This window comes from Hirsutella rhossiliensis (assembly GCF_020360975.1).
Source record: "Hirsutella rhossiliensis strain HR02 chromosome Unknown scaffold00010, whole genome shotgun sequence".
Taxonomy (NCBI): Eukaryota; Fungi; Ascomycota; class Sordariomycetes; order Hypocreales; family Ophiocordycipitaceae; genus Hirsutella; species Hirsutella rhossiliensis.
In genome coordinates, this window is record NW_025408676.1 from 1,156,904 (window position 1) to 1,178,996 (window position 22,093).

Consider the following 22,093-nt stretch of genomic DNA (forward strand, 5'->3'; position numbering starts at 1 on the left):
CATTTTTTAACTTGTACTGCCACCCGATGCCACAAAGCTTATCCAGTCAGCCAAGGCAAATATACAAGTGTAGGCCGTGGCAGGTGCCGCAAGCCTTCTCAAAAGGCGAAAAAACACAGTCGCTGCATACTTTTGCCTCGCCGCCCAGGCTGTCCCCTCCTACTTGTGCCTCTTCCCACTCATAAACTTGGTCATTTAGCCCAACATCTCCCTGAGAACCTTGATTTGCTCGAGAACGCTTGACTTGCTGGTGCCGCCCTTTGCCGACCTCCGCTCGACGCTCGTGTCGTAGTTGAAGACGTCGCGGATGTCCTCTTCAAAGCGGCCATCGATGGCCTTGAGCTGCTCGTAGGACAGCTCGTTCATTGGGGTGCCCGTCTCTTCCGACTTTGCGACGCAGCGTCCTGAGATGTGATGGGTCTCGCGAAAGGGGACGCCCTTGCGGACGAGGTAGTCGGCGACGTCGGTGGCGAGCATGAATGGATCCAGGGCGGCGCGCATCCGGTCCGCGTTCGTGGTGAGGGTGGACAGAACGCCGTTGGCAATCTGGATGCTGTCCGAGACGGTCTTGACGTGATCGAGCATAGGCTCGACACTCTCCTGCAGGTCCTTGTTATAGGTGCTGGGAAGGCCCTTTTGGGTCATCATGAAGCCGGCCATGTGTCCAAAGGCGCGGCCGCTCTTGCCCCGCAGCAGCTCGAGGCTGTCGGGGTTCTTCTTCTGGGGCATGAGAGAGCTGCCGGTGGAGTAGGCGTCGGCGAGACGCACGAAGCCGAACTCGGCCGTCGAGTAGATGATGAGGTCCTCGGCCCAGCGAGAGATGTGCTGCATCACCATGGCGCCCCACTGCAGGGTCTCGGAGACGAAGTCGCGGTCGGCAACGCCGCCCATCGAGTTCCATAGTAGGCCGTCGAAGCCGAGCTCGCGCGTCATCATGTCGCGGTCGATGCCAAAGGGGTTGCCGGCGAGGGCGCCGCAGCCCAGGGGGTTCCTGTTGACGCGCCGGATGGTCTCGCGAAGGCGCTCGAGGTCGGCGGCAAAGGCCAGGCCGTAGGAAAGCAGCCAGTGGCTCCAGCGAATGGGCTGGGCACGCTGCAGGTGGGTGTAGCCGGGCATGACGAGGTCGATGTCGCGCTCGGCACGGGCTGCGACGACGCCGAGGAAGTCGACGAGGTGCTTCTCGATGGTGCGCAGCTCGTCGCGCAGCCACATGCGCATGTCACAGACGACCTGCTCGTTGCGGCTGCGACCGGTATGCAGCTTGCCGGCGACTTGCTTGCCGATGATTTCGCTGAGGCGGCGCTCGTTGGCGGTGTGGATATCTTCGTCGACACCAGGCACTATGGAAAAGACGCCTGTCTCCCATTCCTTCTCGACGTCACGCAGGCCCTTTTCGATCTGCTCGAACTCTTGGGAGGTGAGGATGCCGGCCTTGGCGTTGGCGCGGGCGAAGGCGATGCTGCCGAGGATGTCTTGCTTGTAGAGGGCACGATCAAAGTTGATGCTCTCGTTGTACTTGACCATGAGGGGATCGAGGCCGCCTGTGTGCGCAAGTCAGACACTGATTTCTAGCTTTGGTGGCCTGCCATTGAAGCTGGCCATTGGGTTCTACCGATGACAAAGACGGAGTCTGCCGAGCTGCGCGCGTGCCATACCTGTAAAGCGGCCGCCCCAGAGCATATTGCCCTCTGGCTTGGAGCTAGACGTCATGATGGATTGGTGGATGAGGTCGGGAGTCGGAGGCGGGGGAGGAGAGGAGAAGAGCCGAATTGACGAGGAGAGGGGGTTTTCTTTCTTCTTTTATCCGCCAAGACGAAGGCAACGCAAGGAAGCAGCAGCAGAGATTGGGTGCTGTCGAATGTCCGTAAGAGTCTGAAGAGTAGTTAACTAAAGGCAGGATTTGTTGAGTCAGGATGGTAAGCATGTAATTTGCCTCGGGCGGCTGTTGGGCCAAGAGCTGCGTCTCGATAGTTACTTGGTCATTGTCACTTATCGTATCACAATTTCGTTATCGCTACCACAAGAGCCTGGGCCAAGCCAATACGCGTGACCTTGGCGATGCCTCTCTAACTTACCTGCTTGGACACACGACCCCTGCGTCCCGTCTCAAGTCGCCCTCCCCTGCCAGCCAACAATCAGCCTTGCTTGGGAGCGGCGAACTCTCGGTCTCTAGAGTCCCTTGGCAGTCGTCGCTCCAGCCCCAAAGCAACCCCGAGAAACGAAACAAGGCTACCAGGTAACTAATGCGAGGCAAACATCGAATCGTCATGGACACCCGTTTACGAATCCCACAGTGACTCCTTTGGTCCAAAGTAATTACCACGTCTCGGAATCGGGACGACGACGTTTGATGACATTGCCTGGCTGCCCTCTGCAGGTCGGTCACACGAGGGCCGACAATTCTGTCTGTGCGCATGCGTTACAGAAGATATTTCCTGTGCCTCGAAATGACTTCTGAAGCTGGGGCTTGCTGCTACTGCTTCACTGAAAGCACTTCGCAGTGTAGGTCGCGGCACTTGGTCTGACTTTGGTTCAGCGGCCTGATGATGGCTTGAAGCCATCAAGATCCATGCAGGTCGATAGCTTGACGGCTACACGAGGTGGCGTCTTTTGCCTTTGACGGTGACGAGCTACACGGGCCGGCGCCACAAACCAACTCAAGCCCGCGAGCTGCATCTTGAGTGAGCCCATCGTTGGCCGGGCGCGGGGGAAGGGATTGTCGTCTTGCTGCGAGGCCATCGCCGCATCCCTTCCGGAGCGCATAAGATGGCACACGCCAAACATCGACATAATCACAACAGTTGGAACCTTTAACCCACGATACGTGTCGAGCCAGCCATCTGCAGGCCTGGAAACCTTCTCTCCAGCTTCTCCCCAGATTTAGACGAGACGCCCTCAAAGCTTCCGGCCCTCATGAGACGCGCCTCGGCGGTCTAACATGAAGCTTGCAGCCTGCCATGGGCGTGCGGATGTTGGCAGCTCCGCTGACCGTATGATCGGGATAGAGTTTGCCCAGCTACAGTGACTGATCTAGAAGATGATGATGGGGGGTTCTCAACGGCATAGATATAAATGCCCACGAGCCCCCCGCTCCAGCCTCGCAATGGCGACGGTACAGCCGCCAACCTTCCCACTTGGCCGTCAACGCATACCTCTTGTTCAGCTTGAGAAACACAAGCCTACGTGCCGGGAATCCAACGTACGCCATGCCTGGTGAAAGGGAAAAGCAGCCGTCCGCGGCCGCCGTCTCGCCATGTGGCGGCAGCGATCAGGAGCAGACGAGAACCAACTCCTCGTCGACCACCGCGATTCTCCAAAACCCTCTCGAGACCATGAGCAACGACGAGGTTGTCGCCGATGCCGATCGATTTGTCGAGGAAAATGGGCTCGTCGAGCACCGCCAACTTTTTCGCCGGGGCTGTCTTGCGGCCAAGACCCAGAACATACCAGACGGATTTGAAGGGCTCGTTGAACTCACCGAAGCGGACAAGGCTATTCTACGATTCGAGATCAAGCATCAATGGAAGTCGTCGCCTCGCAAGCTGTACCTCCTGTGCGCGCTCTGTGCCGGCTGCGCCATTGTTCAGGGAATGGACCAGACCGTCATCAACGGAGCCCAGGTAAGCGAGCATCCCGTCAAGCCGGTGTATACAAACTGACAGCGGCACAGTCCTTCTACTTTGAAGAGTTTGGCATCACAGACAAGCTGATGCAGGGCTTCGTCAACGGCTCACCGTACGCTGCCGCGGCCCTCCTCGGCTGCTGGCTCAATGCGCCGCTCAACGACCGATGGGGCCGCCGCGGAACGATTGCCGTCTCGTGCTTCCTCGCCTTTGTCACTGCCATTTGGCAGGCCGTGTCCAAACACTGGATCTCTTTTCTCGTGGCACGATTGATCCTCGGTCTCGCCGTCGGCGCCAAGTCCAGCACCACTCCCGTCTACGCCGCCGAGAGCTCCCCCAAGTCCATTCGCGGGGCTCTGACCATGATGTGGCAGATGTGGACGGCTTTCGGAATCATGCTGGGCTTCGTCGTCTCCCTTGTATTCCAAAAGGCTGACTTTCTAGGCCCCCACTCTCAGTGGCGATGGATGATCGGAATCACGGCCCTGCCGCCGATGATAGTCGGCTGCCTCGTCTTCTGTATGCCCGAGAGCCCTCGCTGGTACATGGACAAGGGCGACTTCAAGAGAGCCTTTGACTCGCTGAAATTGCTTCGAAAGCACGACATTCAAGCCGCCCGCGACATGTACCTTGCGTACAAGTTGCTTCGACCGAGCGAGGGACAGAAGGGCGGATGGCAGCTGTTCAAAGAGTTCTTTACAATCCGCCGTAACCGCCGCGCGGCCCAAAGCGCCTGGTTCTGCATGGTAGGCGGCCTGCTTCCCTTGTTCCCGGCACAAACGCTGACTTGCATTCCTCTAGTTCATGCAACAGTTTTGCGGAGGTCGGTTTGGCCCTTTCTCTTTATTCCTCGGCGTGAGCTTTGCTAAACAGCAAACAGTCAATGTTATCGCCTATTACAGCACCAAGATCTTCATCGACGCCGGATACTCTCACGAAAGCGCCCTCCTTGTCTCGTTTGGCAGCGGCGTCTGCAACTTCCTCGGGGCAATACCCGCAATTTTCACCATCGATCGTTGTGGACGTCGCCGGCTGCTCCTCGTCACGTTTCCCATCATGGCCCTTTTACTGTTCTGGACTGGTTCGAGCTTCTTGATTCCAGACAAGAACCAGCGTCTGGCGATGGTGGCGGCAAGCCTTTACCTCTTCATGATCCTGTACTCTCCTGGCCTCGGCCCTGTGCCCTTCACGTATAGCGCCGAAGCGTTTCCTCTACACATTCGCGCCGTCGGCATGTCCTCCGCCACGGCCATCACCTGGGCCTTCAACTTCCTCATCAGCTTTACTTGGCCCGAGATGATGGACAAGTTCACGGCGACAGGGGGCTTCTATTGGTATGCCACGTGGAACATCTTTGGGTTTGTCTTTGCCTACTTCCTCGTCCCCGAGACGAAGAACATGACGCTGGAGGAATTGGACGGCGTCTTCAGCGTCCGGAACCGCGACCACGCCCGTTACTATGCACAGAAGCTGCGGCGACTCTGGAAGAAGATGCGCGGCCAGGACACGGAGCCCATACGGCCTCTGTATGCGTTCCATGCGTCCTCGGCCCAGTCGGTGGTCAAGGACACTGGTTCGTCCCAGGCCAAGGATACTTAAGGGGAAAAGACATGAAAAGGGATATGGCCATATATAGAGTCTCTACTTCTATCCCGAATGACGTTTAGTAATATAGTTTTGTAAATTTTTTTTTTACTCAGGACCGGATAAATACGAAGTGCTCTTGTCCTCATCACTCACTCATGATGATGACCCAGGAGAGTTACAATGAGTTAAAAGCGGGTTTCGGCATTTCTAATTACTTTATAAGCAACTTGAAGACTGAGTCCCAAGTGACTAATTTACTTGGTACCGATTCTAGCTTGAGCTTTCTGGCGGAGCCTCGCCTCTCCCACTCGCCGCTTCAATTATCCCGTGGAAACTCGCATCGGGGTGCATCACACAATGAAATCGAACATTGAGCTGATCGACGTAGTAGACAAGTGTGTTTCCTCCATCGCGCATCATTTGCAAGCGGCCCCTCTCGTCGCAGAGAGAGAGGTGCTGCTGTTCCACCGCTAACGCGGCCCTCGCAGGTTTCCCTACAGCGAGGTCGCCGCTGGGAACGCCGCCGAGGCAGAGCTGGCGCAGCATGGTCTCTGGTCACTACTGTGGGAAGACGAGCAGGGGCGGTATCCCATTGGGTACATGCTAGACCGCGTCGTGCGAGAGCTTGAACAGGTCCCGGTCAGCGTGAGGGGCGACGTGGGCCTGAACCGCACCGACCGGACCGTGCTGCTGTTCCAGCTGCCGACGGAGCAGGAGCGGAGTCGCGTCGTGGCGGCCCTGGCAGATCACTGGCGCAACAAGGGCACGTTCAAGCTGCTCCGAGGCTGGCGCGACGAGGTGTGGCCTGTCTACAGTCGCACAGGTGAGCTGCTTTTCAGCATGGAGCGTGCTGCCATGGGGCTGCTGGGCACGATGCGCTACGGCGTGCACCTGACGGCCTACGTTGTCGACGCCGCTGCACCGCACGGCCTCAAGCTGTGGGTGCCCAAGCGCGCTACTGACAAGTCCACCTTTCCCGGCATGCTGGACAACACCGTCGCCGGTGGACTGATGACGGGCGAGGACCCCTTTGAGTGCGTCATTCGCGAGGCCGACGAGGAGGCGAGCCTGCCAGACCATCTGGTCCGCCGCCAGGCTCGCTGCGTCGGCACAGTCACGTACATGTACATCACCGACGAGAAGCAGGTCGGCGAGGGTGGTTTCGTTTACCCCGAGTGCCAATGGGTCTATGATCTCGAGCTGCCTGCCGATGTGACTCCTCAACCCAAGGACGGGGAAGTCGAAGAGTTTTATCTCTGCGACATAGACGAGGTCAAGGAGGCCCTTGCCCAAGGCAAATTCAAACACAACTGCGCCCTCGTCGTCCTCGACTTCTTCATTCGCCACGGCATCTTGACCGAGGACAACGAGGCAGAATTTGCCGCCATTAGACGCAGGATGCATCGCGAGCTGCCCTTTCCAGGGCCGCACCAGACCAACTGGCATCCGGCCTAGAAGGCGTGGACGATTATGGCCGGCACGGACGCAAGGGTCGGCGAGGCTGGCTCGGGCCATGGGTAGAAGATGTCTCTTTTCGCGGCAATCCTCTATTTCTTGATCAGAAGATAGATGCTATCAACTCGCAGAGGTGTGAGCTTCTTGACGGGGCCTTGAAGCGACATGAGAAGGCCGCCAAAGGAGATGTATGCATTGCTAGATTTTCGGGCAAGCCTGGTCAGCATGGCACTGATTTTGGAGTGGGGGGATGGCGCACATTGTATTGCCATCGTAAGTTTCCTCAAACTTGTAAATCTTGCCGTGACACACGTAGTCGTATAAGTCGGCAATGGTGGCGGGCGCATCGCCTCCCTTGCCCACATCGCGCCAGCCCTTGTCGTCTTCTTTGCTCCCGTCGGGCGAGAGCGTCGTGGTGAGCACGACGTGCAGAGAGTCGGATACGGCGCAAGGGAAGAGCTCGGTGTTGATGTCGAGAATCATGACGGTTTGGGAGTCGCCCGACGTGCAGGAAATGCGAGCGACTCGATCGTACTTGGACTGGTCATGGTCGGTGATGGTGAAGCGCTCTTCAAAGAGAGTCGCATCGCCGCTGCTGCCCCCAGACATGGCGCGGTTGTCGAAGGAGGTAGGAGACGTGACGAGGGCGAGGCCGAACGCGCAAAAGCTTGCTGCTTTGGACTCGATTTTGCCGTTCTACTATGGTGGGGGAGGGGAGGGTGCTCAAGAAGTCTTGCAAGCAAGTGAGGGTCGCTGAGTCAGCAGCAGAGACCCTGTTTTAAGGTCTTCTTCGTGGTATTCGTAGTTAAGGATTGTCTTAACTAAAAGAGCCCGGCGCATGGGTCTGCAGTCTGCACCCGCCCGTGGACCTGTTCATGGAGCTCGCCATCGATGAGACCGAGTAACATGCTGGACAATGTCTTTCCGAAAAAAAAACGCCGTCATTCGGGCTCCAGGCGCGTTGCCTGCTGTGCAGAAGCAAGGCAAGGCAGTGAGCCTCGGCACCCGGCCCTCGCCCTTGGACGGCAGGCCCACGACTTCGACGGGGACTGCTTCGCTGGATCAACTCCTGGCAGGCCACTGCGGCATACCGCTGGGAACCGCGTTGCTGATTGAGGAGACCGGCACAACCGACTTTGGGGGAACCTTGCTACGATACTTTGCTGCGGAAGGCTTGGTCCAGGGCCATCATGTCCACTTCCTTGGGCCTGGCGATATGTGTCGGCGCGAGTTGCCAGGGCTCGCCGACAGGGTGAGCAGGGGCTCTTCAAAGGCAGACGGCAAAAGTGACGCTGCCTCGTCCGACAAGATGAGGATTGCTTGGCGGTATGAGGCGCTCAGCAACGTGTCCGCTCCTGCCACGGGTATGCCGTCTCTGCCGACAATGCGGGAATCAACACGCGGCTCACAGACGTCCTCTCTAGATGCTCAGGCCGGGCCAGCTTCACCCGACGATGCCGAACCATTCTGCCACTCGTTCGACCTCACCAAGCGCCTGGAGTCGAGCGCCATTCGAGGCCAGCTTCACAGCCTCCACGGTAGGGACTTCCAAGGCCATCTAGCGGCACCGCCGTTCAAACCCTTCCTCGATGATGTGGCCGCCAAGCTTGCGAGCTCGCCGCCACTGTCCGTCCACAGGATACTGGTTCCAAATCTCCTGTCGCCCACGGTGTATGGCTCAGCAGCTTGCCAGCCGCACGAGGTGCTTCAATTCCTGCATGGCCTCCGAAGTATACTGCGCCAGTTCCCCGCCAAAGCCACGGCCTTGGCAACGCTGCCCGTGTCGCTTTACCCTCGCACGACTGGCCTCACGAGATGGATGGAGCTGTTGTCCGACGGCGTCATCGAGCTTGTCTCTCTCCCGCGCCATGCAACAACAAACCACGGGTCCGACCGTGATGGCAACTTTCAGGGCTTGCTGCGGGTCCACAGCTTGCCGGTATTTCACGAGAGGGGCGGCGGGCTGGCAAACAGCTGCCTCAGAGAAGACAGGTCTTTCAAACTAAGCGCGTCAAACGGCATGGTCATCATGCCCTTTAGCCTGCCTCCTGTAGGAGATCAAGACTCACAACCCTCTGAAGCACCAGAGTCCAAAGTCCCGAAGCAGTCGCTCGATTTTTAGGCCGTGCTATATCGCCAATGGTGTCTATATTGCTTAGATCTTCTTTTTTAAAACAAGGAAATAATCTTGGAAAGTCCGAGTTTTTACCTACGTGCTCTCTTGATACCACAACAGCTTCGTTGGACATTAAATTGTTATATTCTCAGCTACTTATCCTTATATCCAGTACTGCTTTTCGTTTTATTGCAAGCGGATCGCAGGCGGTGAATTTAGTAGCCCTCTTGCAGTATAAAAACACAAGCCACCCTTTCTTTCCCCTGCTGCTCAGTCAAAATTCCCAAGCCCGTTCGTCCCTTTCCGGGAGACGTCCCGTCTCGGTGGTGAGGACGATGGCATTGCACACATCAATGGTAAGCCTTTGCATTTCCTGCCCGCATCCTTTCAGACGCCTCGCCCCTCCCATGCCGCAGGGCGCCTGCGTGATTACACATCCTTGAATCTGTCAATCCACTGAAAACTCTGATGAACTTTTCAATTACATACGAAGACGACTTATGACTGCAATGCGCACCCTGCTGTTCTCCATTCCGCCCGACTCCCCCTCAAGTCCCAGCATAGTTGCTGACAAGCTCCGTCGACCTCAGAAGCAATGGCCAACTCTCGCATGGAGACCCCGGATCTCGCCGTCCGCATCTGCAAGGTGGCCGAGAGATTCCTCATCTTCGAGCCGGAAGCCGCTGCGCTCGTGCGCCGCCAGCACAACATCAGCGGCACGCTAGTCGGCACCACACCCCAGCAACCCACCCAGAACATCTTCCTCGGCCTGCCCATCGAGCTACGGCCAGAAGAGGCCGATGCCTTGGTTCGGCTGGGCGTAGCGTACGTTGTAGACATCGCCGCGGCTCATCGGATGGCCCTGTCGTCTCTTTCCGCCGACACGGCGTCGCGGAACTCTTACATGGAGTATTTGCGTCGGCGAAAGCTGGCAGCACAGCAAGCACTTGCTGAAAGGAATGCGAGGAAAGCCGCAGAGATTGCCGACCGGCTCGGCCGACCTCGGGTTTCCCCGACTCAAGCACCCTCTCTCCTCATTGCCAGGGGACCTGGCTGTGGTCCTACCCCAGGCGCGTCGCCTCAACCCCATTCACGCCAGACCGATGCCCACGTAAGCAGCCTCACCCTGGTCTCTAGCAGTCATCTCATCCCCGGGATCGCCGACCACCAGCGCGGCATATCTGGAACGACAGGGGGGGCTCTCTGCCGCTTCCTCAAGGCAGGCGGCTACTACACAACTCCTGGTCTTCGATTCGGGGCCCAGTACAGCGTGTATCCCGGTGACCCGCTGCGTTTTCATGCACACTTCATGGCCAACCAGTACGAGTGGGATGACGAGATAGCCATTCTTGACGTCGTTAGCGGTGGGAGGCTTGCCACAGCTGTGAAAAAGTCCTTCCTTCTCAGCGGCCAACAGCCTCCTTCGGATGTAGCTCCAGTTCGAACCTTCAGCATGGAATGGGCTGCCATGTGATGGGCTCTTCGGTAATTGCTACCCGGGGCTCACGGCTGCAACCGCCGCGAATACACTTGCTCTACCAATATGAGTATATGACTTCCTGCCGGTCGATCCGAGGCTTGGCCCAGGACGAATTTATGTAGGCTCGTCTTCAATAAATGAAAACAAAGGACAATGACGCATATATTCCACGTTGTCACGTCCATTCATCCTGTTCTATTTACCCTCCCGCCGTCTCCAACCTCTTTACGATGTCGCGGTTGGGTCATGGCACGAAGATTCGGCTGAAGCTCATGACATCTCGCCGACAGCAGACGCACTTGTCAAAGTTGTTCATGGCCAGCGACACACGACAGTCGTCGCAGAGACTCAGGCAGCGACAGGGCCAGACAATGATGGTGCGTGGTGAGCTCTGGCAGACCACACATGGCGGACTCTCGGCGTACGCCCCGTTGCGGTCAGGTGCATGCGATCCGGAGTTTGCAAGCGTCCGACGGCGCGACAGCAGAATTTGCTCCAGTAAGCGTTCCTCATCGTCTGGGCCAAGCTTTGTCATGCGCCCTCCTAGGCCACTGTCGGGATTGAAAGACCCCTGGCCTGGCGTCGTCAAAATTTGAGCTCGCCGGAGTTTCTCTGTTCGCCGATACCCTGCTCTGGTCACGATCTGATCGCTCTGGAGATGAGCTGCAAGTCTCTGTGCGTCATCTCGATCTTCGCGACTGGTGGGATGTAGCAGCCGAGCAAGATCGCTCATGCCCAACGGACAGTCGTTGAAAGTCGAGCCGTCGTGACATATGAATGGCGAAGTTCGAGTCGGTGTCCTTTGCCCATCATCGTCAGATTCCCGATCGGGTTGCTCGTCCCCGATGCCGTCGGTAGTGCTCGTCGTCGATACCACGCTCGTATTGTCCCAGTCATCATCTGCCGAGTGAGGTTTGAAATCGCCGCTAGAGTCACTTGAGCCCCACCACCCTCCTTTCAACCAATATCTATACAAATCGAGTTCCAGACTCTCCTCGTCTGCGAACCCGCTGACCAGCCGGAACTCTGCCTCGACATCTATCCCGTCGTTTGTGGGAATGAAGCCAGCTTGGCCGTCTGGGGCAGGTAGCCGCCTGCCGCCGGAGTTATGCCCTGCACCCAGCGCTTGGCTCGACTCGTCCTCCGGTTTGGGACGGCGGGCAAGCCAAAGCAGCCACGCCGGCTGGGCTCGAATGCGTAGTTTGCCCAACATCCAAGAGCAAGTCAGGGCGCACACTCTTGCAACGAGTTTGCCAATGGTGAAGAGAAACTCCATTGCCATCAACCACCTCGAGCTTCTTTCAGTCGCTCCCGTCCCAAACCGCAGTCCCCGTTCACCGCGACTCTTGGGCAGTTTCTGTGCAGCACGCTCCCTGGCGTACCCGTTCGAAGTTGCGACCGAGCCCGTCTTGATGGGTATCAGCCCAATGGTGCCGGCCTGGTCAGGGCCTGAATTGGGCAGCCCCATTCCGATGCACTGCCGCTGTATCTCCTCAACTTCGCGCAAGCGTGCTTCCTCCAGCCATGTATGGCGCTGTAGGCTAACTCCGCGGTCCTCGTTCAGGTAGACTGCCTCGCTCGCCATGGTAATTGCTGAGAATCCAGTTCTCAACAGGGCCGTGTAAAAGTCCATCTCCCGTGTGACGCGGATGTCGGAAAGGGATATGTTGGCTTGCATGTTGCTGTGCGCGTGGGCCAGTCGTTGGCGGAAGCTCGACGGTGGCAAATCTTCTTCAGTTGACGGCACCAAGGCCGAGAGAAACAGGGCCAGGCCGTAAATGCATAGACACGCTATGATCCCGGCCAGCACGAGAACGTGCGGGACAAACCCAATGATGCAGACGGTTGGGAATCTCAGCAATCCGAGGGCAGAGGGGTTTCCAAGTTCAAAGGAGAAGACGCTCCAGACGATACTCGCCATGAAGCAGATCCCCCAAAGCCCCGTGTTGACAAGGCGAAATCTGGCTTGGAGATCAAAGACGCCCAAGATCTGACTGGTGATGTGAGCCATGGATGACAAGAATGCCACCAACAAAACCTCGGGCGCAGCGTTAACCCCCTTCAATACCATTGAGCGGGTCAGCGCAATGGCGCTTCCCAACTCCGACTCGCCTTTACCCGAGGCGCGTGAGGGATTCGCAAAAGCTGCCCAGCCTAGCTGATTGCTGACGGCCGCGTCAGCCTCGGCAAAAGCCAACGACTGTTCAAAGAGCGTCATGCCTGTTTCAGAGGCAGGGGCGCGGCCCTGGACCGCACAGGAGATGGTTTCAAGAAAATGGCTGAGGCAGAAAGTGCCGAATAGCGGCCACAGTTTCGGCAGAGACCCTTGAAGAGGTTGAGAGCTAGGTTGATCTTGCTGAGGTGTCATACCGACGGCGACGCAAGACTGCTCATCTGTAGCGCCCAGAAGGAGAGTAGAGCTAAGAGTGTTGAGCCAGGCATTCGGGTGTGAGAACATGAGTTCTGAGCTCTTCTTCTCGTCGCCCCATCGCAATCGAGCAAAATCAGGCGACGTCTGGCATTGTATTGACTGAAGCAAGCGGTACACTTGCATGACGAGGAGTAGAATCGGGGATAGACGAAGTAGAAGTCTGATGTGCCAGCGAAAGCGTACGCGTCGTCGTGTGGCGGCGAATATGTGAGTGCGGTTTAGGATGATGGCCATTGCAATGCATGACAGAGCCCATTTGCTGGTAGCATAACTAAAGACGCTGCCGAGGCCCCGGGCGCCTTCCAAGGGCAAAGCAGATGGCTGCATCGGTATATCCTCGCCCGAAGATCCGAGAGAGGGTGCAGCGGAGTCACTGGGTCTCAGGATGTTGTAGGTGTTCGGGTCGGGAGCGATGGAACGGAGCATTTCTGCCGTGGTGGACGCATAGTGGTGCGAATGCGTATCCAGCGACGCAGATGAGGCCATGTAGGACCCCAGCTTCATGAATACACGCGGGCCAGCCCGGACAAGCTCTTCAAGGAACGGGGCGTAGCGCGTCACGTTGACCCAGCCCGTCAAGTTGTACCAGCCCGAGGCGCTCGGTGCCTGCAAACTGGAAGCAGGCGGCGTTGGGGCCAACGAGGCCAGAGTAGGAAAACGGGGATGCTGTTCCATATCGGGGTGCGTGGAGATGAGCGTCGGCGGTCAACAGGGTGCGGTGACGAGCGGCCGGCTCTCGAGAGGGTTGGCCTATTGAGCGTATCTCTAGGGTGCGAGAACGGTGACCGGAGGACACGGTCGATGACGAGACATTGTCGAGCGTGGCCAGAGTTAGCCGCAGCTGGCCGTTGTTCACCCAGGACAGCTGAGCGACGGGGGAAGAAGGCACCTCTGTCCGGGTTGGTCGGGAGAAGAAGTCTTAGCAGACGTGTCGTCGCGGCTGGGGGACCCGGCAGGAACGCGGAAGAGCAGGACGGGAATGGTAGTGGGTGGGAGTTTGTCATCCCCCAGCAGGTACTCTGTACACAGACCAGCACCCCTCAAAAGTCCGCCATTCTAATTAACCACTGGCTCGCTTTTGCGGGGTAATGCTTGCAGATTTCATGTGTTTCCGCTTCAAGAAATAGATTCTTGACGCTTAATTGTTCAGACATATCAAAACATTGCGAACAAAAGGGAGTAAAGTGTCTCTGATGCTATTTCATAATATATTGTCGATTACATGACTTTCCTCTACCAAGCAAATCATCATCAGTCCTGCTGCAAACGTTAGTAAGAGACTAAAGACAGCATTTGTTTAAACACATCACAGAAGCAAGTATCTTGTCAGACTAGCCAGTTTACTCATATGTCCCGGCCGGTCCCTCTTCTAAGCAGGCTCAAAACGAGAAACTCATCAAAGGGGCACTAAAGTCGAATTACACCGGAACAGCAACTCCACCACTCATCATTGCAAGTAAATGCTCGAGTGCGGAAGAACGACTCGGCCGGAACAAAATTGTTGAATGGATATAACTTGAATCATCACATCTTGCCCCAGCACCTCACGAGCAGTGTCCCGTGTTGGGCGTTGCACGTACCTGATGGTGGCGAGGTAAAGTAGTAGCCGGGGCGAGAGAGTGTTCCTAGTTCTGGGATAACGAGTCAGTAATGTGCCTTTTTCAGCGTATAAGCAACGTAAAATAGGGCGTTGTTGTGCCGTCCTTTGACCATCAGAGATCTTGGTATGGTATAGGTATTCATCACGTGTGTTCAGAAGCAGAACTGAATGTAATGGTTTTCATCATTGAGTCAGGAGGAAAGTCGGGGGTTTGCAGGACAGATAAAGAACCAGAGGATCGACTCACAGTCACCTATGCTGGAGCCGAGCACGCCTCGGCTCAAGCAGGCCGTCGACGTTAGTTTCGTAGCACCGTAGCAGGGTCTGCAAAGCTGGGTCAGTAACGCGGGCTGCGGACACGGGGTATGTGCAAAAGCTCCAGAGACCGCTTCCAGCCAGGATATCAGATGGTAGTGCATGTTTGTTCGAGCGCTCAGGGATCACGGGAACAGTGGAAGGTAGATTATCATCATTTGGGAAAGGGGGAGTGAAGAATTTGCCAGGCACGCGGGTGCCTTCGGGTTAGAGGGTGAAGACCGGCACTCACCATCAGTCACAGGTGGTTGACCTCTCGCCATCACAGTGCCAAGGTGAATTGCTGGTCAGTTTACAGACTCATTGTTCAAGAGTACTGTCCATGCAAAGCCCGGCCGCGTAATCAAGCCGCAGCATCGCAAGGCGGAGGATGAGATGCGGACACTCACGCAGCGTTGCTGCGGTGGTTGTTGTTGTGCGAAGGCGGATGGGTGACCACTGAAGAAAATTTTGCCAAATTTGAGCCCTTAAATGCTTAAATGCTCGATTAGAGGGTCGCGGCTGATATAAGCTCGCCCAAGTGCATGGGAGTTTCACGCTCAAAGTAACAAGGGTGCCTGTGATTATTTAGGTATCGGGGCCCAAGGTACCTAGGTAGGTTGTCGTAGCTGGGGAGGAGGAAAGTGGCACAGTACATCAGTTGCCTGATTATGAAGTACCAAGTACCCGCCGAACTGTGCATCTCGATCAACGCGCCTAGGTAATTACAGTACAGTAAAGTAGGTAGGAATGTGTAGGTAATTTTCTCCTGCCCAATTGGTACCTCTCGTGCTGAATTCCAGCTGCATCCTGCAGACCCCCACGACTCTTGATACCGACTTTGAGACCTGATGGGACACCAACAAGCAAACCAGACGGCTGCATAAACCATGGCTGACCGTAGACGAGTTCACGGGCCAGGAGGCTCGTTATGTCTCCCTTCTTATGATGACGACGTCGACGTTGCTCTCTCAAGTCGCGACCGGGAGCTGGAAAATATCCGGGCAGTTTGTGAGACTCAAGGCCCCAAGTATGTCCCTCCAGCACGCTGACGGCGCAACAGATCTCAAAACAGGAGTGACTCCCTCGGCATCAGGGTCCGCGTACCTGGAAATTGAACCTACGCGAAGGACTGGCTCTGGGGGCATGAAGCTCACCTGCACGGTTCACGGCCCGAGATCTCTCCCTCGCTCTGCGCCCTTCTCGCCGCACATGGTTCTTTCCACTCACGTCAAGTACGCGCCATTCGCAACGAATCAGAGAAAAGGCTATGTTCGTGATTCAAGTGAGCGAGACTTGAGCATTCATCTCGAGACTGCTCTCCGTGGCGCCATGATTGCCGACCGCTGGCCCAAAAGCGGCGTGGATGTGGTGGTCACGATTATTGAGGGAGAAATAGCCAGCCGTGCTACTGCGGACCCGGGGCTTGAAGCAGTGAACACGATGAACATTCTGAGCGGGTGTATCAATGTTGCCGCCGCGGCAATCGCCGATGCCGGGATAGACTGCGTGGATACGATATCTGGAGGCGTTGCCGCTCTCATGGTGGACAATGACGCGACAACGGTGGTGATAGACCCGGTGCCGTCCGACCACGACTCTATACTGGCGGCCTGCTGCGTTGCGTATCTCCCTGCTCGCGACGAGATCACAAACCTTTGGCTCAAGGGCCGCTTGCCGTCGGGGGACAACAATGCTCATCAAAGGCTCGTCGCCTGGGCCGTCCAAGCAAGTAAAGCATCGAGGCAAGCCACTGCCGTCGCTCTCCGCAAGGGGCCACCAGGAATGCAATAGAGTTCTTATATATAGTCTAGGCAGGTTAATAAAAGCGTCTATATAAAGCACACCTATATATATATATATATATAGTAGGTGAGTAAGTATCTCTAGAATATTATAATAAAAATAAAGTATATACTAGTATTTTATTTTATTATTAAAGGTAAAGTAAAGGTATTTAAAAAAATAACTATAATATAATATTATACTACTATATATATAAATAAGTAGGTAAATATACTAAGCTAGCTAAAATATAGTAGAGTATTACTATTTATATAATAGTATATATTATTATTATTATTATTATTATTTTTAAGATTATACTAAGTACTTAGCTAAAAGTATTTAGAACTTTAATATTAAATAAAAGGGAAAAACTAAAGTATATAAAGGAAAACCCTCTCCTCTTTTAGTATAGGTTTTATTACGGAGTAGGTAAAGGCGTATATATAGGTACCGTTTATAGGATAATATTAATAAGCTATATAGAGCTCTCCTATACGCGGCTAGCCTATATATATAAATATAGGATCCGGCCCTCTATATATAACTATATAGCTTAAGCTATAGCTTAAGCTTATAACCTATAATAGTTAAAGACTTTTATATAATACCTTCCCTTAAGTATAGCGCGGCGCTACTTAATTAATAGCTTTTATATTATTAAGCCTATACTACTAGCTCTACCCTACCCTCTCCTATTAATTATACTAGCCCTACTAGCCTTATTATCCCTATACTTATTAGCCTAGGTAGCTAGAACTAGGCTCTATACTTATTAGCTAGCTAGCTATTTAAATAAAAGCATAACCTATTATATACGCTCCTAGGTAGCCGGCGGCTAGCCTAGACCTATATAAGAGATATATATTCTTTAACGAATTAAAGTTCTTATTATATTTCTTTATATAATTTTTATAGTTAATCTACTTATAGTATTACTTATTTTACTTATAGTTCTTATCGAGTAACCTTAAATACTTCTAGGTTATATCTATAATTAGCGTATACTAAAAGAGCTTAGTTATTTTTATAACTAAGCTATTATAAGCTAGTTATACTATTAATAGCTATTTAACTTAATCGTTTTATTTATAGTTAATATAGTATTATAAGTATTATTTAAGCGTTTAGTTAAGTTGTTTTATTTATCTATCTATTTATAGGTAATAAGCTATACTAAGCTTATATTTTATTCTTAATTATACTATAAGAGCTTACTAAAATTTAGCTATAAATATACTTTCTTTATTAAAGATAATCTTATTTAATAGTCTATAATTACTAATAATTATTTATAGGAATATATATACTAGCTCTTTTATATTACTTACTTCTTTATATAGTAAAAGTATTTATACTTTATTAATCTATTAGTAATAATAAATATACTATTATACTTAATATTAGTTATAGGTTCTTTTAATAGTAATAGCTTTATAATATAGTCGAAAGCTATTAAATCTTATAGTTTCCTTAGTATTAGTAGCGGTTATAATTCTTTATATAGTTTATATTATATAGCTTTACTTTATATATAAAGTTTATATTCTTTAATAACTTATTATACTACTTCTTTAAGCTATAAGAAGTTATATTATTATTTAATCTATTTTATTATTCTTTAAATTCCTTAGTATCTATATATTAAATATTTATATATATCTTATATAACTTTATCTTATAATTTTAGTAGTATCTATATTTTATTTTTATATATTAAAACTTCTAAATATTTTATATTATATCTATTTAGTACTTTATATTCTTTTATTTACTTTAAGATCTTTTAATATATTAAGTCGTTAGGTTATACTTTAAATATTATATTTAGCTATCGTTACTAGTAGTTCCTATTTTTATTAATTTCTAGGAGCCGTCCTTTTACTATAGGTACTCTTATATTATAGTTACTTTATTAACTAAAGGTATTAGCTTAACCGTTTTCTATTTCTTTTTTATAGATTATTTTATAGTTAAATTCTAATAAATATTTAGCTTATTAGATTTATTATCTATTTAACTATTATATTATTATAAAATATAAGATATTCTTATAATCTATATAGACCTTAACTTTATATTTACTTCTAAAAAGGTAATATTAAAATTCCTTAAAAAGCTTAAATAATTATAAGGAATTCTTTATTATAAATAAGGTAATTAAGTTCTATGCTATATAGCTTTTTTAAGTAAAATATAATTAGTTATAGTCTTTCTTTATTATCTTTTTATTTAATTTATACTCTTAAAGTAAAGTTTAATATATTAGTTTTAAATTCGATTTATTATTTTAAATTAAAGGTAGTTAAGACTAGTTTTTATATAATTATAGTTTTAATATATTTAAAAGCTTCGTTAGCTTTATTATCCTATATAAATTCTTTTTCCTTTTTTATTAAGTTATATAAAAGTACTATAATCTTTCTAAAATCTTTAATAAATCGTTAATAGTAATTTATAAATCCTAGGAAACTTTATATATCCTTAACGTTCTTTAGTATTAGCTATTCTTTAACTAAGTTAATCTTATCTTATTATATTTATATCTTTCTTAGTAAGATTATATATTTAAGGAAGTTTACTTCCTATATATAAAACTTACTTTTCTTTAGTTTAACTAGTAACTTTCTATTTTAAAGTATATAAAGTACCTTATAAATATATTCCTTATATTATTTTAAAGTATCTAAGGAGATTAAGATATTATTTAGGTATATTACTATAAAGATATCTAAGTATTTACGTAGGATATTATTAATTATCTATTAAAAGGTAGCTAGTATATTTATAAGTCTAAATAGTATTACTAGATATTTAAATAGTCTAAATTTTATTTTAAAATCTATTATTTATTTATATCCTTTTTTTATATATATTAAGTTATAGGCGCCTTTAAGATTAAGAGCTATAAACTATTTTTTACTATATAATCGATCTTATAGTTTTAATATAAGTAGTAATAGTATTCGGTCTTTTATTATAATATCGTTTAAGCGTTTATAGTTAATAACTAATTATAGCTTTCTATTTTTCTTTAAAATAAATATAATTAAGTAGCTTACTTTAGATATTAACGTTTATATATATCCCTTTTATAGATTCTTATTAAGGTAGTTATATAACGTTTATAGTTACTATTTATTTAAGTTATAGATTTTATAGAATGTTAGCGTTATTTTATCCTTAAAATAAATTTTATAGTCTTATTAGCTATATTTAAGTAACCCTATCTTAAGTTCTTCCTTAAAGAGTTTATTATATTTCTAGTATTCTTAAGGGATATTCTTTATTCTATCTTATAGGCTTTATTCTTTCTTTTAAGAGCTAGTTTCCCTTAACTTAAGCTCTTTATTAATTTATTTAAGGTCTTTTCTTAAAGTAATAATAACTCTTTAAATCTTTTATATTATATCCTTTATTTTATTTATATTAAATACTAAGTTATATAGCTATATTAATTAGTATATAGGTCTTATTAATCGATTTTATTATATATATATTAAATCACCCGCTCTAGGACGGATATAATAGAACCTTAGATAGCGCGATATAACTTATATAAGAGGCGATAAGGCTATAACTTAAACTCGCTACTTAAAGAGGGGAGTATATAAGATTCTTCTACGGCTAAAGGGATAGTACTATTAACCTAGCTTAGGCAACGCTAGAGACTAGAACACGGTATACTAGGCCCGACCTAGACTTAACCGGGTTAGACTATATCCCTTAAACTATTATACTATAGGTCGATACCTAGGCCTAGGTACCCGAACTAGCCCTAAGGTAGAAAGAAGCGGAAGTAAAGCTAGTTAAAGCTAAGACTACGTCCTAGCTAAGACTATACTAGCTAATGCTCTAGATGCCTAAGGATATCGATAAAGACCTAGACTATATCTTTACTACTTTAGCGTAGATCGCGATAGCTACGGTTCCGCGCTAAGGGCGAGTATTACCTAAGGGCAACGTATAGTTTACCCTAGAGGTAAGGAGGGTAACGAGGGAGGCTAAGAAGGTAAGGAGGAAGTATAGGTAAGAAAGGAACGAGGCGAACTAAGAAGACTTATATAAGGCGTTTATAGCTTAAAAGTAGACCGTCCGCGAGGCGAGGAGGGCCTACTAGCATAAGTTTCTAAAGGAATTTAGCGCTAATAATACTAAGCTCTAGAACGTAGAGAGGTAGGTAAGACTCTATAGTAGGCTACTACCGGAACCGACTTATATCCTACCGCTAGTTAAGGAAGGTAAAGACTAACTAACGGAAACCTTTAAAGGGAAGGCCTAGCTACTAGCCGCTAAGTTCTTCCTACTAAAGGCTAGTACGACCTAAGGGCTACCTTAGCCTATAGCTAAGGCGACCTTTATAGTTAACTAATAGATCTAGCTAGCTAACGTTATAAGGGCGCTAGGTAAGATGGTAAGCTAGAAAGCGGTAGGTCTAAATAGCGTCCCTTTAAGGTTTATTAAGAAGTATAGCCTAGCCTTAGTTTAGCGACTAGCTATAATCTTTAATACCTATACCTAACTCTTATATTTCCTAGGTTAGTTCTATAGCGCGAACGTAGTAGTTATCTAGAAGCTAGGTAAGAGGCTAGACGCTTACTATATAGTAAGGGGTTAGAGACTAATCTCCCTCCTACCTATAGTAGGAAAAGTACTTAAGTAAGTACTAGCTTAGAAGATTATAGGAGTAGCGGAGGCGAACGGTATCCTACTAAACGGATAAATAGGAAATAGGAGGGAACGCTCTATAAAGGCGGCGATCCTACTAATAATAAAACTAGTATACGTAATATAGGCCTAGAGGGGCATTATATTATTCCTATAGCTAGATATTAAAAGCGTATTTAATATAGTTAACTATAATAAGCTTATAAAGGAACTAAAGCTTAGGGGATACCTTAGGTAGCTTATAAGCCTAATATAGAGCTTTATAAGTAATAGGAGATCGACCCTTTACTTTAATAGGAGGACCTTAAAGCTAACTTAAGTATTAATAGGAGTCCCTTAAAGCTCCCCCTTATCCCTAATCCTATTTCTATACTATATAACCCCCTTATATAAAAGGCTTAGTATAATATATAGTATTTATACTATTAGCTTTACTAATAATATAAATATAGTTAATATTAGACCTAATAAGGCTACTATAGTAGTACGCTTAAAGGAAGCCTAGAGGGTATATATAGAATAAGTAACTAAGTTCGCGGTTACTTTTAAACTATCGAAAAGCAAATTACTATACTTTATATAAAGGAGATAAGCGATAATAACGCTAGTCCGCCTTAGGGCTAACGTAGTAACCTTAGTCTAAGAGGCCCGCCTACTAAGGGTTTAAGTATACCGGAAACTACGTTAAAAGGTATACTTAAAATAACTCTAAGCGAAGTTAAAGCGCTAGACTATAGCCTTAACTAAGCTCGCGGCGTCTATATAGGGCTATACCCTACTATACGCTAGGGAAGTCTATAGTAAGGTAATCCGGTCCTTAATCTCTTACGCTATAGTTATATTCTATAAGATAACGCCCGTAAGGGGAAAACTATATAAAATCGCGCGGGACCTTACCTAGGACTAGTTAGCCTACCTTTAGGTAGTAATAGGTACCTACTACGCGACCTTAGTCTATTAAGTCGAAGCGGAGGTATAGGTGCCCTTAATCGACCTCTACTTAAACTAAAGAATAATAAATACCCTTTAGAGGCTAAAGGACTTAGGGCTCTTA

The 22,093-nt window shown here is 49.2% G+C and overlaps 8 protein-coding genes across 8 annotated transcripts; 5 read left to right on the forward strand and 3 right to left on the reverse strand.

Moving 5' to 3' along the window:
* Positions 1-195: 195 nt before the first annotated feature.
* HRG_08480 (lyase domain-containing protein) lies at positions 196-1,710 on the reverse strand (the record flags this gene model as incomplete). The annotated part of the gene is made up of 3 exons (XM_044866951.1): positions 196-720; positions 769-1,541; positions 1,656-1,710. 3 exons carry the CDS (start codon positions 1,708-1,710, stop codon positions 196-198), a joined length of 1,353 nt encoding a protein of 450 aa, XP_044717838.1.
* Positions 1,711-3,206: 1,496 nt separating this feature from the next.
* Positions 3,207-5,222, forward strand: HRG_08481 (sugar transporter domain-containing protein; the record flags this gene model as incomplete). Its single annotated transcript, XM_044866952.1, has 5 exons — positions 3,207-3,620; positions 3,671-4,123; positions 4,178-4,369; positions 4,425-4,446; positions 4,504-5,222. 5 exons carry the CDS (start codon positions 3,207-3,209, stop codon positions 5,220-5,222), a joined length of 1,800 nt encoding a protein of 599 aa, XP_044717839.1.
* A 345-nt stretch (positions 5,223-5,567) lies between these two features.
* On the forward strand, positions 5,568-6,665 carry HRG_08482 (NUDIX domain-containing protein; the record flags this gene model as incomplete). Its single annotated transcript, XM_044866953.1, has 2 exons — positions 5,568-5,605; positions 5,699-6,665. The coding sequence occupies 2 exons, from the start codon at positions 5,568-5,570 to the stop codon at positions 6,663-6,665; spliced, it is 1,005 nt and encodes a 334-aa protein (XP_044717840.1).
* A 92-nt stretch (positions 6,666-6,757) lies between these two features.
* HRG_08483 (RNA polymerase rpb8 domain-containing protein) lies at positions 6,758-7,274 on the reverse strand (the record flags this gene model as incomplete). Its single annotated transcript, XM_044866954.1, has 2 exons — positions 6,758-6,863; positions 6,925-7,274. The coding sequence occupies 2 exons, from the start codon at positions 7,272-7,274 to the stop codon at positions 6,758-6,760; spliced, it is 456 nt and encodes a 151-aa protein (XP_044717841.1).
* Positions 7,275-7,974: 700 nt separating this feature from the next.
* HRG_08484 (PAXNEB protein) lies at positions 7,975-8,787 on the forward strand (the record flags this gene model as incomplete). Its single annotated transcript, XM_044866955.1, has 2 exons — positions 7,975-8,029; positions 8,090-8,787. 2 exons carry the CDS (start codon positions 7,975-7,977, stop codon positions 8,785-8,787), a joined length of 753 nt encoding a protein of 250 aa, XP_044717842.1.
* A 589-nt stretch (positions 8,788-9,376) lies between these two features.
* On the forward strand, positions 9,377-10,255 carry HRG_08485 (uncharacterized protein; the record flags this gene model as incomplete). The annotated part of the gene is made up of 1 exon (XM_044866956.1): positions 9,377-10,255. The coding sequence occupies one exon, from the start codon at positions 9,377-9,379 to the stop codon at positions 10,253-10,255; it is 879 nt and encodes a 292-aa protein (XP_044717843.1).
* A 250-nt stretch (positions 10,256-10,505) lies between these two features.
* On the reverse strand, positions 10,506-13,367 carry HRG_08486 (zinc finger, c3HC4 type (RING finger) domain-containing protein; the record flags this gene model as incomplete). The annotated part of the gene is made up of 2 exons (XM_044866957.1): positions 10,506-10,812; positions 10,882-13,367. 2 exons carry the CDS (start codon positions 13,365-13,367, stop codon positions 10,506-10,508), a joined length of 2,793 nt encoding a protein of 930 aa, XP_044717844.1.
* Positions 13,368-15,476: 2,109 nt separating this feature from the next.
* On the forward strand, positions 15,477-16,380 carry HRG_08487 (3' exoribonuclease family protein; the record flags this gene model as incomplete). Its single annotated transcript, XM_044866958.1, has 2 exons — positions 15,477-15,597; positions 15,650-16,380. The coding sequence occupies 2 exons, from the start codon at positions 15,477-15,479 to the stop codon at positions 16,378-16,380; spliced, it is 852 nt and encodes a 283-aa protein (XP_044717845.1).
* Between the last annotated feature and the right edge of the window lie 5,713 nt (positions 16,381-22,093).